The 16,431-nt window shown below is 35.9% G+C and overlaps 2 protein-coding genes across 2 annotated transcripts; one reads left to right on the forward strand and one right to left on the reverse strand.

Annotated features, from left to right (window-relative positions):
- The first annotated feature begins 9,568 nt into the window (after positions 1 to 9,568).
- Positions 9,569 to 11,852, forward strand: Mys45A (SDA1 domain containing protein Mys45A). The gene has a single exon (XM_040707714.2). It carries the CDS (start codon positions 9,569 to 9,571, stop codon positions 11,591 to 11,593), a length of 2,025 nt encoding a protein of 674 aa, XP_040563648.1. The 3' UTR covers positions 11,594 to 11,852.
- Positions 11,853 to 11,996: 144 nt separating this feature from the next.
- Positions 11,997 to 13,069, reverse strand: LOC121113843 (PI-PLC X domain-containing protein 3). Its single transcript, XM_040707715.2, has one exon. The coding sequence runs from the start codon at positions 13,067 to 13,069 to the stop codon at positions 12,143 to 12,145; it is 927 nt and encodes a 308-aa protein (XP_040563649.1). The 3' UTR covers positions 11,997 to 12,142.
- Between the last annotated feature and the right edge of the window lie 3,362 nt (positions 13,070 to 16,431).

The raw sequence follows: 16,431 nt of genomic DNA on the forward strand, positions 1-16,431 counted from the left end.
AAACTTGATGTGATGTGGCAAATCTAAGCATATATTCGGAATCAACAGCCCTAACTCTATAAGAATCCGTTGTCAAAGTCCATACAAGAAAATAAATTAAATTTTGTTGACCAGTGTAATTGGTAAATGTTAGATACTAAGTATAAGACTCTAAGTATCTTAACATTTGGCTAGAGTGGCATGTAAACTGTTGATGTTTGAATTTGAATAAGAATATGTCATACTGTACTGACTTTTTATAACAATTAATATTATATAGCCATGTTACAAAACCTAGAAATCATACTTATTGTTTGAGATTTTTCTTGTTTTTCAAAAAAACAAAATATATATGCAGTTATTCAATCGTAAATTACTCTGCATAATTAATTAATTTTTGCTATTTTATTTTTGTTTGTTTCAGCTATCTATTTTTAAGTAAAGCTACAGCTATTTGTAAATTATTTTGTGTTTCAATAGCTTTAAATCATTTAAAAACAGTCAACTTCTAGAAATCTCCGGTAAACTAACCGGTATAATCCAGTATGCTTTAGGCTTTTCCTATGAACTAGCAAAATTTAATACATTTTTTATTTTACTGAAATATACATTATTATATTTGTAAAATGTTGTTTCGTAATCTCAAACTTAGTAGGGTACAAAAACATAAGAAAGAGATTTTTATAAAAAATTACTTATACATTTTTATGTCAGCTACAATTTTGTATAAAATTTTTTCGTTTGAATAGATATAATACATTCAAAATTGGCTTTATAAAGTTCTTTTATAAAAAACGGACAATTTTCGTCAACTTTCAGGCATTTCCAATAAATTAGAGGTATGATCCGGAAAACTTAAGGGTTTTTCTATAAACTGTCAAAATTTTATAAAATTATTTCATCTCCCATTGACACTATAGGACTTGTCAAAATTTGATTTTTGATTACATATTCAGGTTGTTGGCTGCTAGGAGTAGAAAATACATTTGTCTATGGATACGAATAAATTGTTTTGTCCTTTATAACTCTTTATATTAAAAAAAAAATGATAGCTCTAATACATTGAAAATTCACTTTAAAAAAAAAAAATTCTTTATATACATTGATATAGCCGTTATTGAACAGGTTAAATTTTGTTTCCTAAACACAATGACTGTTAACAAAATATGAAAATATGAAATACGTCATGATGTCATATACCAATAAAAAACATTACATCGAAAGTCGAAATATGGAAGTGTCTTCCTATGTTACATTTTTTAAATTATAATTTAAAATTGTGTTTACAAATATTATTTTATATATTTATTAATTTATAATTTGAAGGATAACCTTTGATTTGATGAAAGGTTGCGTTGGAATATATACAGGGTGTCCACGATAAATTGGAACTACTTTAAACTTCATCCAGATCCATAATGTGGATATTCGGGGTTAAATCATACTAATATAAAAGGTTGCGTGAACAATACACTATAACTTCCACCACAATTGTTTTGACGACATACAATAGTCATCATGGAACAAGCAAGGAGAGACGCCATCCTCGAGTTGGCTCGCGCGGGACACAGACCCTCTACTATCTACAAGCTTCTTAACTACCCCAAGACCACGGTGTACCGGGTCTTCAATGCCTGGGAGATTGAGAGGAAGGTCTGCCGTAAGGCCCCCAACATGAGAAGTGACCTTGTTGGCCAAGAACTATGGAGTGAGCAAGCAGCTGGTCTCCAAGGCTGTGAATGGGGACCTTGGGTACAGGTCATACCAAATGGCCAAAGAACACATCCTCACGGCATCCATGAAGGCCACCAGGCTCACCAACGGTAAGCGTCTCCTCAATGACCTGAAGAGCCATAGAGGAAGAATCATCTTCTTCTCAGACGAGAAGAACTGGACTGTCGACAGAAGCTACAACGTCCAGAATGACAGGTGACTTGCCAAGGAGAGAGAAGAGGTCCCTGCGGTCGTCACCACAAAGTTCCCGGCCTCCGTGATGACCCTGGGTGTCATTTGCAGCACCGGTGAGGTGATGCCTCCTTTCTTCTTCAATCCCAACAGAAAGGTTTAACGAAAGGAGTTCGTCATCCCCTGGATGAAGGATACTGTTGCGTCTTGACGAGGGAGAGACGCAAACTTTAACGCGATAAGGTACTGCGAAGTCATGGAGGAGTTCGTCATCCCCTGGATGAAGGATACTGTTGCGTCTTGACGAGGGAGAGACGCAAACTTATTTATAAGGTGGAGAGATGGCCGTGTGCCTGGGCAATCACCGAACCTGGTGCAACTATTCCCAACATTGCATCGATGATAAGTGACAAGACGAGATCACGCCGAGATTGGTATGCTGTTAAGGGTGCCAGCATGGTATCGCATTTTATCACAACCGGTATACCCAGCGTAATTGATTGGAGATCGTGGATGACGATCAGCTATTGGATCCAAGCTAATATGTATCCTGAAGTGGTACCAACATTCCATCTGATATCTCTGGATAATACAACAGAGAGATGTGCTGACATAGGTCACAGAATACCTATAAACAGGGGATTGCGTCTTGACGAGGGAGAGACGCAAACTTATTTATAAGGTGGAGAGATGGCCGTGTGCCTGGGCAATCACCGAACCTGGTGCAACTATTCCCAACATTGCATCGATGATAAGTGACAAGACGAGATCACGCCGAGATTGGTATGCTGTTAAGGGTGCCAGCATGGTATCGCATTTTATCACAACCGGTATACCCAGCGTAATTGATTGGAGATCGTGGATGACGATCAGCTATTGGATCCAAGCTAATATGTATCCTGAAGTGGTACCAACATTCCATCTGATATCTCTGGATAATACAACAGAGAGATGTGCTGACATAGGTCACAGAATACCTATAAACAGGGATTGCGTCTTGACGAGGGAGAGACGCAAACTTATTTATAAGGTGGAGAGATGGCCGTGTGCCTGGGCAATCACCGAACCTGGTGCAACTATTCCCAACATTGCATCGATGATAAGTGACAAGACGAGATCACGCCGAGATTGGTATGCTGTTAAGGGTGCCAGCATGGTATCGCATTTTATCACAACCGGTATACCCAGCGTAATTGATTGGAGATCGTGGATGACGATCAGCTATTGGATCCAAGCTAATATGTATCCTGAAGTGGTACCAACATTCCATCTGATATCTCCGGATAATACAACAGAGAGATGTGCTGACATAGGTCACAGAATACCTATAAACAGGGGATTCGTATGGGACGCTGAATTACAGTGCCCAAAAATCGGAACTTATATTTCTTACAATTACAGGACTTTAAAAGTTTTGGTCCCCGTTCTCAATTCAGAGACAAACGCAGACAACGCAAGTATCATCACACAGATGGAGGGTACAGTCGGCAGATTGCAAAAAAGTGGAGGAATACGGCTTCCCACTTTTGTTGGCAATGCTCCGGCAATAAGAGATGGCCGCTGGGAGGGAGTTCATATTCCAACAAGACTCAGCGCTCACACACATCGCCATGAGGACCACTAACCTCTTCAACTCCCACATCACTTTCTGGGATCGCAACACCTGGTCCTCCAACTCACCCGACCTCAATCCGTGTGATTACTACTGGTAGGGGAAGTTGAAGAGGGAGGTGTGCAAGGTCAGCCACAACAGCATCGCGCCCTGAAGGGCTCCATTACGAGGGAGTGGAATGCTGTCGATTCCGCGGAAGTCATCAGGGAATGCAGGATGGAGAAGATGGTGGCTGCTGAGGGAGGACATGTTGAATAAATTTATTGTTTAATATCATGTCTAACTTTTTCATATTAACAAATACACTCCAAATTCCATTTTTATCAAGCAGGTTGAATTTTAAGATAGTACCAATTTATCGTGCATACCCTGTATAGTACAATAAGCGTAAGCAGATGCGGATGAGGCAAGAGTCCTTTAGAGGCAAGGTGACTATATTTCAAGATGGGACAACAAGGGTCTTCTACGGTGTTAGCTGACGTAATGACGCCGTTCAGATAATTTCATTGAAGTGAAGTTCACTTATTTGGATCTGTTAAGCAAAAGTGCTTAAAAATCTTTTCGAGATTCAAAGCGTGTTTGTGCCATGCCCTGCTGTTCCAATCCACGGGATGCCCAGTATTTTCCATTTCCTCAGAAAAATTCGAAGCTTCAGCATCTTTTAATCTCAATCTGCTGGAGAAAAGATCCAATTAATATGGATAAAAAGGGATAGGGATTTTTTGACGGGTGCGCGCGAGTTATGTCAAATTCATACGTCATTTTTACTCTGTATTGTTTTACAATTCTTCATGCAAAGATATATGCCATAACAACTTGTACAAATTGTTTCATTGTACTATGAAAATCAGCGTTCTGTGAAAGAAGTTTTTCGCAAATCACGCCCAACTTATGGTTCCCATAATCGACCTTCAGAATTCACAATTCGCAGAATAATCGAAAAATTTGAAGGGGCAGCAACTTGCTGGGATGTCCAGTTGTCTGGTAGGCCACGTACAGCTCGCAGCGTAGAAAATATTGCGGCCGTTGCCGAGAGTGTAGCCGAAGATCGTGAAAAACACGTTACCGTCAATGGCGAACGTTATCGCGCCATGGTAACATACTTTTTGGTACCTCAAATTGAAGCACATGGTCTCCACGATATTTGATTCCAACAAGACGGTGCCACTTGCCACACAGCACGCGTAACAATGGACTTATTGGGACATCATCTTGTTGAGCAATTAATTTCACGTTATGGGCCGGTGAATTGGCCACCAAGATCGTGTGATATCGCACCTTTGGACTTTTTTCTTTGGGGCTACGTAAAAGCTAAAGTCTTTGTGGATAAACTAGTGACGATTGAAGCATTGGAAGCAAATATTGAGAGAGTTATTCGTGAGATTCCAGTCACAATGCTCGAAAACGTCATCGAAAATTGGCGCAAAAGAATGGACCATTTAAAGGCCATTTGCTGCCAACATATGAAGGGGATTATTATCTAGAAATAATTGTAAAGGATTGTTTTTCGGTTCATAATAAAGTTTTGAACATAATATATTATTTTATGTGTTTTATTTCTACAATCCAAAATCCGCTCGTTTTGAATCACCCCTTATAAAGAATACTAAGATTTGTGATAGACATTTTAAAACCAATGATTTTGGTCGGAATCTCTCTTCTTGACTTAAATGCCAGGAAGAAATTAAAAAGAGATTTAGTGCCCTCAGTCCATATTCCCTATGCTTCTCTCAGTTCAGATGAAGCCAAAATCCTCCAGAGACATTCGTAATATCCATTCGTTCAACAAAATCATTATTTCAAAGTGTAAAAGTAATTTCAGCAGATACAGACGAAGCATTTCAAGTTTCCAATGATTATTCAGATCAGGGTCTTGCTTATTTTGCAAGATTCATTTTAACAACTCATATTAATCAAGATCGTCTGGAGAATGTATTCTTACGGATTCGTGCCATCACAGGAAACAATAGTCATCAATCCCCAGTGGAAGCCCTCAGAAAAATTAAAGTAGCTTTGTTTAATGTTATGGGTAAAAATTAAAGTGCTAAAGTGAATGATGGCATCCTATGTTTAACAAAAAAGAGAATGACTGCTAAGAATTCAGAAGCTAATAGGAAAAAAAGCTAAATTTCAATCAAAATCATTTCTATTAGCTCCTGAATTCTTAGTTGCCATTCTTTTTTTTGTTAAAAATCGGATGCCATCATTCACTTTAGCACTTAAATTTTTACCCATGACATTAAACAAAGCAAATGAAATTATTTGAAGAAAAGCTGACCAGGAGTGTCCTTCCTTGCACTTTACTCCCACAACGGACATAATGTCAGTTTAAACTGTCCTGCATCCTCTCTATGAATGTGGCAACAAATTAAGCTCTAGAATTTGGTGTGCCAAGTAAACTGTCTTTCTCTTCAGGAGTAGCTGTGATGTAAGATAACATGGGGTGAGCATAAAGACAGGAGAGGTAGAGAAGGTCGGATGGAGTCGACAACCCCCCTCTGCTCATTATGTCGATGAACTCTTTCAGGTATACATGCTGATTGGTTGGGCTATCGAAGGTCATTGAGTCCAGAGGTGTGTCTCTGATGACCATTAACTCTTGGCATGATGTACAGATGATCTGATTCTTCAAAGAAAAAACAATATCCCCGGCAACTAAGTAGAGAGCATCCATGAGCTCAGCTTTTACCATGACTTCCTCCAGCAGACCTTTAATTTCTGAAGTAGTCTGACCTGAAAATTTAAAAAAGTCAAATATTGTTATGATATTATTATATTGTAAAAATAAGTAATACCTAAATAAAGAAGCTTACTATTAACAAATATCTTATTTGCTTGAGAATTGGACAAGACTCAGAATACGAATATTTTTCTCTGCTTCCAGGATTTGTCTCATGCTGATGTAGTAGATACCTTCACTTAGTTGTCTGTACCAGCCAAAGCTTCTTTCGATGGGATCAGACTGGAACATGCCTAGGAGTACATTGGAGAAGTCTTCATCTAGGAGAAGATACTCTACCAGATCTGCTACAGCAAAGAATGTCTACTTTGTTGCTAGAAAGGTGCCTGAGGCCAGGTGCATTACTGTTTTGCCACTCGATGAGAAAGTCGAAAAAAATCTCTCAAGAAAGAGAGGCCAAGTTTGTTCTTCTCAGAGATTGGTCCACGAAGCTCATCTCTCTTTTCGTAGACAACTCCAGGTGTCTTGATGTTTAGGATATTCCACATAGTCCTGAGCTCACATTCTCCCACATGAGTGCGGTTGAAAGAAGACAAGGTGAATATTATCTAGCTGTTGGTTTGGTGAAGAGGAAAGCCATTTGCTCAAGAATGAAAGAGAGCTTAGGTTCAATTCTGTGGAGGTGAGAAATTTCACTAACTTGTTGAAAATGTCTTCCCAGGTCTCTGTTTTATTCAATTCTTCTTTGCTCCCAGAAAGGAAGCCAAATTGATGACTTGAATACTTACTGTTACATAGTACAAAATTCAGAGTTCCATTTCGAAATTAGTAAATATTTAATACTTTTGACTGATAACTTGATCGTGATTTGGTGTGGATAATTTAATGATGGTTCCTCGGGAAGGGATAGGTTTACCCTTGTATTTCTCCATAAATTTTTTGCACATAGATGATTAGCAATGGATAAGGTTATATTATAAGCAATAAGTATCTTTGTGAGATCAGAGTTAAAGTCTGACTTGATGTATTCATCATTAACTTGATTTTTTAGATGAATATCCATGCTCTTCATATGAGATGAGGATAATGAGTGGCGTGTAATTCTAGATAGGAGACTAAAGGCACATTTATATCGACAAACCATCTGTTTCTCATCCGGTAAGTATTTTCCAAATTCCTGGGCCTCCATTTTCATAAATCCAGACAGAAGGCGAAGTTATTTTAGGCATTTTATTCAGTTCTCTATCGACTATCATCATCTAATATTATATTAATATTGAATAATAAAGGCGGAATGATAACGTTCTTGCTTGATAGAAGAAGATGTATATTATTTAATCAATGATGCCATAAGTATTTCTTCCCTTCTCCTAGCACGCTTTTGTATTCTTATCAAAATTATCACCCTTATAATGATATGCTAGGACATATAAACAGATGTCCAAGGTATATACCCTTGTAGAGTTCTAATACCACCTGGCGGAGCACAAAGCTCCAATCCCGCAACCTATTGTGGCGAAAAACATCTTTCTGATAATAAATTTTACGTGGTGAACTCAAATGAGCTTTCTACATAATATTTGTCGTAGTTATAATTTTATCGCAACGTAACGTGGTATTTTAAGCAATTCTTCCATTTTGAGATAATATTTGAAATACTAAAAAATTGTTTTTGAGCAAAAAGATGATGGATTTACCTAATGTATACAACTCAAAATCAAAGTAGATATATGTTAAAGGGTTTTCTTAAGTAAACTTTAAAAACATTATTAAACTAATCATTTAAAATGATGAATTTATTCAACAAAAATAAATTGTCAACTTCAGATCGGGTTTGTACAAGATTATTAATATTATATCATCCACTGATCTTTAAATAATAATTAAATATAATTAATTAATAAGATGCTTATGTATTTATGTTAGTTGCTGAACAGAAAGGGATACAAAACTTCAAACAGAATGCATCTATTAGTACTTGTACTCTTGAGTTTAGAAGGATCAAAATAATGTAATTTTAAGTAATTACATTTCATTGAGCAGGGAGTGAGTAAAGTTGCTTGTATTTACGTATGGAGTTGAATTAGATTAAGTTTAATTCAAATAATATGAAATATCCCCCACATTAATGTTGCATTAATAATATAATAAGTTCATTTGGATGATCAAGATTCTTATATTCTGTGCCGAAACAGAACTAATGGGAAACATCAGTCAAGACTTTCTATAACTCCATTCATGAGCTTAAAAGTATGAAAATAATGTAATTTTTAATAACTAGGCACATACAAAGTAAAATTTATAGCTGATGAGTGAGCCGGGAGTCAGGAGATTCATAAAGATTCTTAAATATAATGCAAATACTCAAAGAGTAGTTTATATTATATGCACTAACAAGCTTGCTCTTGTATTTCATCGCCCGAGTAACCATATGAGGAGCTTGCTAGAGTGCTAGCCCCCTTGACCCTAAATATGTGTTATAAAGGATGTACAAATTAACGCAATCCTCGTTAGTGTAAATCAAAAAGAAAAGTGTTGGCAAAATTAACATTAAAAGACGACTTATTATATCTGATAAGTGATAGGCGCAGAGATCAAATCACTATAAAAGCTATACATTTGAATGTTCAAAATAGGGAGAAATAACCAATAAGAGCACTGATATCTTGCAGGTTACCAACATATAATTTTTTTAAATTTCAAACTCTGCCTATGCAATTAAACAACTACTTAAATTCGTTTAAATAACATTTAAAGACATTGTTGAACTTTTTAAATCAAACGAAAGAAAAGATGAATATTCGTAAATTGTAATACAAATATTTTCTATGATGATGTTTACGTTCACCTCGCCTCAGATATGGCTCTACGATATTTCCCCTTTTTATGTAACAAATAACTACTTTGTTTAAATATCAATCTAATTATTTGTATTTTATAGACATTATTTACTAAAAAAAAAGGATTTTTGAGTTGAAATAATTTATATTAATATTATTTGGGTGACATTGTTTATACATAGCATTGATGAAGAATTTGATCATCATGTACTGAAGGTTTGTCAAGGTCTTGAACATATTGCAATCTCTAGGTAGGAGGGAAACTCATTAAATCAATGAATTTTAAAGAGTCTTAGGTTGTCTTTGGCTTATAAATTATAATATATCTTTATCTATAGCTAGTACATTTTAAAAATGGTTTTGTCACATTACTTTTAGTAATAAAGTGACGTCATATTGTATATTTATACGAAGAGTAATGATATAATAAAAATAGTAGCACGACGTCATTTCTCTTGTGTTATTTGTTTACATTTCTAAAAAACTGATGTTACTTGTTACGTAGGTGAGGACTGAGCAGTAGTGTCCACGTGCGTTGAAGTGATTCTCGAGATGAGTCGACGTTCAGCCTCCAATCAATTGCCGAACAATCTCCCAGCTCTACAAAATCTCATTAAGAGGGATCCTGAATCGTATGCTGAAGAGTTTGACCTCCAAGTCCTTCGATGTCAGTCCCTTCTCAAGACCCTAGAGTTGGATCCTTCCGAGCATTCGCGTTCCCATGACCTCCTGGAGATCCTTCACTTCCTCTCCCAAGTTTGGCATCTCTACTCTAAATCCTACAAAGAATGGATCTTCCCCACTGTTTTGTCTGATGTTTTAAAACGTCATAGCACTGTCCTGGATTCGGAGACTCGGTTTTCCATGGTACGAGCCTTGGCACTCCTTGGAAGAAGAGGGTCCATCCAGCCCATTCAACTACTTACGCTCTATTTCATTCTTTTAAAGTGCTCTGATAAAACCTTGCGGATTTTCCTCAAGGATCGCATTGTAAATGATATCAAATCTGCTCCCAAAAACACGGCAATACCCAACTTTGTACAGAGCAACGTGCGTCACTCCCACTCTCATGGTGCAAAGATAGCTCTGGACGTGTGTACTCGTTTGTACAAGAGTGGTGCGTGGCATGATGCTAAAACTGTCAACGTAATAACTGAAGCATGTCTCCATGATAATCTCAAAATGGTTGTAACGGCTCTCAACTTCTTTTTGGGAAAGGATGACGAGGTCGAAGACGATGACGATGATGATGAGGATCAATTACCCTCCGTGAAGGATATTGCTCTCGCTAACAAAGTCAACAAAAAGTCCAGAAAGCGAAAGAAACTCTTAGAAAATATAAAAAAGTCCCATACGAAAAAGAAAAAACAAGAAAAAACAGAGTCTTTCAACTTCTCAGCACTTCATCTTATACACGATCCTCAAGGCTTTGCTGAAAAATTATTTAAAAAGTTGGAGAATCTGAAAGAAAAGTTTGAAATCAAATTAATGTTTTTAGATCTCATCTCACGACTCATTGGTACGCATCAACTCTTTATATTGAATTACTATACATACATTGCTCGCTTTCTTAATCCTCATCAAAGAGAAGTTGTAAAAATGCTCCAATTTTCGGCGCAAGCAGCTCATGAATTAATTCCTCCAGATGTCATTGAGCCGATTCTCAAGGCTCTAGCCAATAATTTTATTACTGAAAGAAACTCTGCAGAAGTAATGGCTGTCGGATTAAATGCTGTCCGAGAAATTTGCAAGCGTTGTCCTCTGGCCATTGATGAAACACTTTTACGTGACTTGGCGATGTATAAAACGTACAAAGATAAAGGAGTCATGATGGCCTCAAAGGCTCTTATATCACTTTATCGTTTATCTTGTCCTCAACTTCTACATAAAAAGGATCGAGGTCGACCTACAGAAGCAGTTGCAGAAATTTCACGAAAAAATTATGGAGAACATGATGCTAAGAGCTTTATTCCTGGTGCTGAAGCATTGGATTTGGACAAGCCTGAAGAGGACGCGGAAGAGAAAAATAATAGTGACGACAGCGAATGGGAAGATATTTCTCAAAGTGAGGATGAATCTGAGGCTGAAGAAGAGAAAAAAGAGAAACAACTTTTGACCATGGACGAAAAACAGAGTAAAGCTTCTGCGATTACTGAGAGTAGAATTCTGACAGATGCAGATTTCCGAAAAGTTGACGCTGCGCAATTGAAGAAGCAAATCACAGCCTTTAGAAAAGGTGGAAAGAAGCGAAAATTCGAGGAGACGACCAATTCAGAGACCTCGGGTGGACGTGAGGAATTAGTTGATTTGGCGAATATCGAAATGGTCTACAAAAAGCGTAAACATGACAAGGAGGCAAGATTAGAATCCGTTAAGAAAGGAAGAGAGGATCGTGAAAAATTCGGCTCAAATCGAGGGAAATCAAATGAGAATTCTGGATCATCACATAAAGTTAAAAACAAGAAGAAGAACTTTTCCATGTTGAAGCACAAACTTAAGTTTAAAGTCAAACGGTCCTTTGTGGATAAACAAAGGAATTTGAAAAAAGCTTTACTAAAGAGCAAAAAATTTAAATGAGCTTCCTCTATTAATTCAAATCGTGGGTTTTAAATCCACTTTTTATCATTACTGGCTGGTGATACGAGAAAGCTCTGTTTTTGAGCCTACATGATTGTTATTTTTTTTATACTACATACATCCATAAGTTGTTTCATATTGACGCGCTCTCTCAATTGATTCAAAAAGTAGTTTATATAATTTATATTATGTATTGAAATATACTTTTGTGTATTATACCAAGGTGTTTGTTTCATATGAATAAACAATTTAACAACAATTATGATAGTCCTAACCTTATTTAAATAAGTTAATGCTTCTTATTATGCAGATGTATCATATGCAAAGCCTCGTAATGTGATGAATATATCACGGATAAATACTTCATTACAAATTCAGGAATGGTATACATAATATGTGCATATATCTGTAAAATATATTTATTTATACAAAGTGTGAAATTGACATCGAGAGGTAAAAAGAAGATACAAAGCAGATTTATAAGCTATCAATAACACAAAAAGATAGATTTTATACTCCCATAATAACTAATGATATAATTGTTGACCACTACTGAGAATGAACAGCGTTCTTCCTCAATATGCTGTCGATAAAACTTGGATAATCTACGATGTAGTCTATAATAACGATATTATTAGTTTTAACAATAGGTAACCAGGAGTCGACTATAGCTGAAGACGCCAATGGCGCTAAAGCCTTTCTCAATGAGGAAAGTAAATGCTTCAGAATGAATGAACCGTCCGGAGTAAGAATTCCTTGTGAGACATAGAGTATATTTGGATCCCGAAGAGGAAGGCGCTCATTTAGGAATGATAACATCTTTTTAGGACTGACTGTGTTAGGCCAAGGATTCAAACAATCACTCCTACTCCAATAGTGCCTTCTATTCCCCGGATAAATGACAATAACACGGATATCTTTGCTTTTTAGGAAATTAAGCGTAAGTTGCTCTTTGGCTACAGAGTGCGGACAAATCCATTTACCAAAAGTTACATCTATTAGAGCTTCAAGCTGATTGTGATGTTCCTCTTTGAAGGCATACATGTGCTGGAAATCCAAGATAACAACCTCATCTTTATGAATCTGTAAGAAATCCCTTATTTTCTGTAGAAGAGGACTGATTTCATCTCCATAGAGTGCATGAATGACTCTTATCTCCCTCTTGGATTTCACAGCTAATCGAATGTCAAAGTATCTCACTCCTACCATCAATTGATTATTCACATCAAGGTTCTGACATCTTGACCATAAGAAGAAATAAGGCCTCACGATGGGTAAATACTTTCCTAAACTTTGAAGCCATTCGGGTGAATCTGGACCAATGGCACTAGTTTTATTTAATGAGTATGTAAAGGAGTTGTGTGTTCCAGGTATTGACAGTTTACTTAGAATAACAGATTCTCTCACATTCTCACTTAGTTCTCCCATCCAATTGGAACGGTCAACGAGAAAACGTTTTTTTCCTTGCTTAACCATATTGTTTAAATCATTTAAAAATTTACAAAAAAAATGTCAAGGTGGGAGTTAAACGCAGGAAGAGTCGTATCCCGCTTGAATTCAATAAGTATGTATGTACCAAAGAGAAAATTATTCCTTTTTCTATGGGTATGTACAAATAATCCAACGGAGTTACGTAAAAAAGTAATTTCACGCAACTTTTTTTCTATTTCCAGCGAACTTAACAACTTTTTAAAGGCATTGCCTGACAAAAAATGCAATCCTTTATAATACAGAGTATATTATCGAATTAGTTCTTAATTCAAGTTACTAGTACTTTTATACATGATTTTATAAATAATATTTACTTTGACTGATTAATCTAAAGGACTCAAGTGTTGAGTCCTTTAGATTAAACAATACATGGAATTATTGACTTGAGTAGATAACTATTAATTACATAATATTATTCAATGAGGTATTTGCGTATTTAAAAATACAGGACCTAATTTTAATTCTATCAATCAACGTTCCGAACACTGATTAGGAGAAACGAAGCAAAAACATTCACAGCTGATAAGAAAATACTGTGTAATTTTTTGTGTTAGTGAGCTCTCTAATTGATTTTAAAATTATCAGATGTAGGTTGTTCCAAAAGTCATTTACTTAGTTAAAAGTAATGATGAGATGTGTGTAAAGAAAAAAATTAAGTATAGCGATTCGAAAAGGAAAAACGGGTGATGCGTGTGCTCTTTCTTCTTTTTTGTTCATTATTTAATCAGTCGTGGGTGTGTTAACATCTACTTCTAAAAGAATAATTATCGTCTATCATGTGTAAATTGTTTTTCAAATGCATAATAAAATAAATTTCGTGTTATTTAGAGCTGAAGTTCAAATTAATAAATTAACTTATATAATAATCAATTGAGATAATGTGTGTAAATAGAAAATAAAATACTTAGGGATTAACTATTATCTTTGATTTTTATACAAGTTATAAAATTTGAACTTCAACTCTAAATAACACATGCACAAGGAATAATACCCCTCCAATTTTTTGATATGTTGAATATTCATTTTTTTCATGTAAGATCAAGACAAGGTCACGAGGTCTTTAAGGTCTAATCCAAGGTCAAATTATAGTTTCGAAGGTCATTACTCCCCTTTTATGTTTCAAGTCTAAAAATGATACCGGAATTGGTTTTCTGGGCTTATTAACTTTTCAATGATAGTTCATACGTCGATATTGGTCTAGTGGTTTCGGAGATATGGGATTTTAAAATTTGGGGTCCAGGTCGAATTTGTCGAAACAGTCAAAAGATCATATCTCCTAAACTATATATCCAAATTGAATAAAATTTCACAAGAGTTAGTTTCTACCCACAGGCATCAATTGTCTCAAGTTTCATCAAAATCGGAGAGGGTAGGATTACAAATTATGTATTTTTTTAGGTGATTTGAGATGGAATGACCCTTATAACATTTATTATTATATAAGGAAATAATTAAAAGAAGGAAAACACGCTCATTGACGTCACGAGGGATCGATTTTACCTTATTTAAGGACCGACAAGTGGGATTGGACTGGATGGGACCGGACTGGAGCGCAGTCATCGGTCCTAAATAAGGACCGACATAACACTGCAGTGCCTGCTATCTTTTTATTTTCTTTACTCTTAGTTTGGACGTAGTTTGTAACTACATTATTTAAGCTATTGTAGTTATAGACCAGTTCTAGGACTGACAAATGTTATTAGGACTGGATTTTTAGACCGATCCAGCACTACTCACCGGTCGAGTTGGTGTTTGTTAATGTCGCGGAGTGCTCCAGTGCTTTCGGTGGAATAACCATTAACCACATATAAATATAGTATTAGGTAGGGCCTTTGATGGTGGTAAGTAAACTCAATCCTGAGCAGTCTCTCAGAATTAATTTTTCCATGTTCATTAATTTTCTTCTGAAACTCGAGTATTCACCTTAATTCTTGAACCCTTATTACTTTATAAAAATTTAACTATTTGTGTTTAATTTATGAGTTGAATGGAGTTGATCGGTTAAATATTTAGTGAGACATTAATGCTTGAAGTCTAAGAGTAGTTGGAGAGTGGCAAGTTGGTTTATGCTGGTTGGAGCAACACAAACATGTGAATATATAAAACCATAAAGCCTCAATTATTTATTTTTATAATTTCATGCAGGGGCGTTGCTAGCTTTTCTTCATTGGGGGTGAGGGGTGTTAGCGCCAAAAATTATCAACACCGTAATATAATTACTTATACAGGATGTTAAGATCAAATCGGTGCTTGCCTGTGGCTGTGATTTTTTTATGATACAGCTGTCTATTGTTGATAATATACTCGTATGCTTTTTTATATTCTGAAGCCGCTCTGATTTTTCTTTCATTATTGAGGAGAGAACATACATACGTATAAAGTGTAACCACGAATGTGTTTACTCATGAGTAACGCTGAGGAGTTATACACGGTGGGTTCCAAAAGTAAGTTTACTTTTCAAATTTCGTGGGTAACGTATATTTGGTATACTAGATTGATTTATTTTTTATGTTAGTACATTAAAAAAAGAACATAAATTTATTGTTGAAATCTATGTGAAATCTTTAGTTTGTTTGCAAGAGGCATAATGGTTAGAAGTATTTTGCGTGTTCAGCGATTTTTTTCAATTTTCTTCACTGCTTCGACGTGCATGTGCATCCAGAGCGAAGCTCGTCCTTGGCATCTTCCCTGCCATCTTGAAAGAGTTTCTACCACTTATTGACTTTTTTTTTTATTACTCAGAACAGTATCACAGTATGCCACTGTCAACATTTCAAGTGTTTTCTGAGCACTTAATTTCATTTTTACACAAAGTTCAAAGCAAATTCTTTGATCCATATTTTCAATAGCAAAAATTCGCTGAACACACAAAATACTTCTAACCATTATGCCTCTCACAAACAAACCAAACATACTATATAACTTTAAAAATTAATAAATCATCTTTTTCGAATGTACTAACATACAAAAAATCTTGCATACCAAATATACACTGCTCTTGTATGTGTAAGTCATTGTTGGACTCAGAGTAGAATTGAGGATCGACAATGGAGTAATTTTTCCACTATATCCTTGATAGATACGGAGTAGGGGCTGTGTTTTCGTTCATCTCATAGCTGTTATCAGCTAATTCAATGAAACGTCAGACAGCTAAGCTAGTCTTCTCTAAAATATTCTTCAAATTAACATTACGTTCATTTTCGGTTTGTTTTTTCAACATACCGATAGATAGTATTTTTTTGTCATCTATGGCTGTCTTTAAGAACTTTTAATATACTCCTGGTTGATTGTCACACCGTATGGAATCCGATGTTTGTGGTGCATTATGATTTTTTAATCTTTCAGCT

This window comes from Lepeophtheirus salmonis, chromosome 2 (assembly GCF_016086655.4).
Source record: "Lepeophtheirus salmonis chromosome 2, UVic_Lsal_1.4, whole genome shotgun sequence".
Classification (NCBI taxonomy): Eukaryota; Metazoa; Arthropoda; class Copepoda; order Siphonostomatoida; family Caligidae; genus Lepeophtheirus; species Lepeophtheirus salmonis.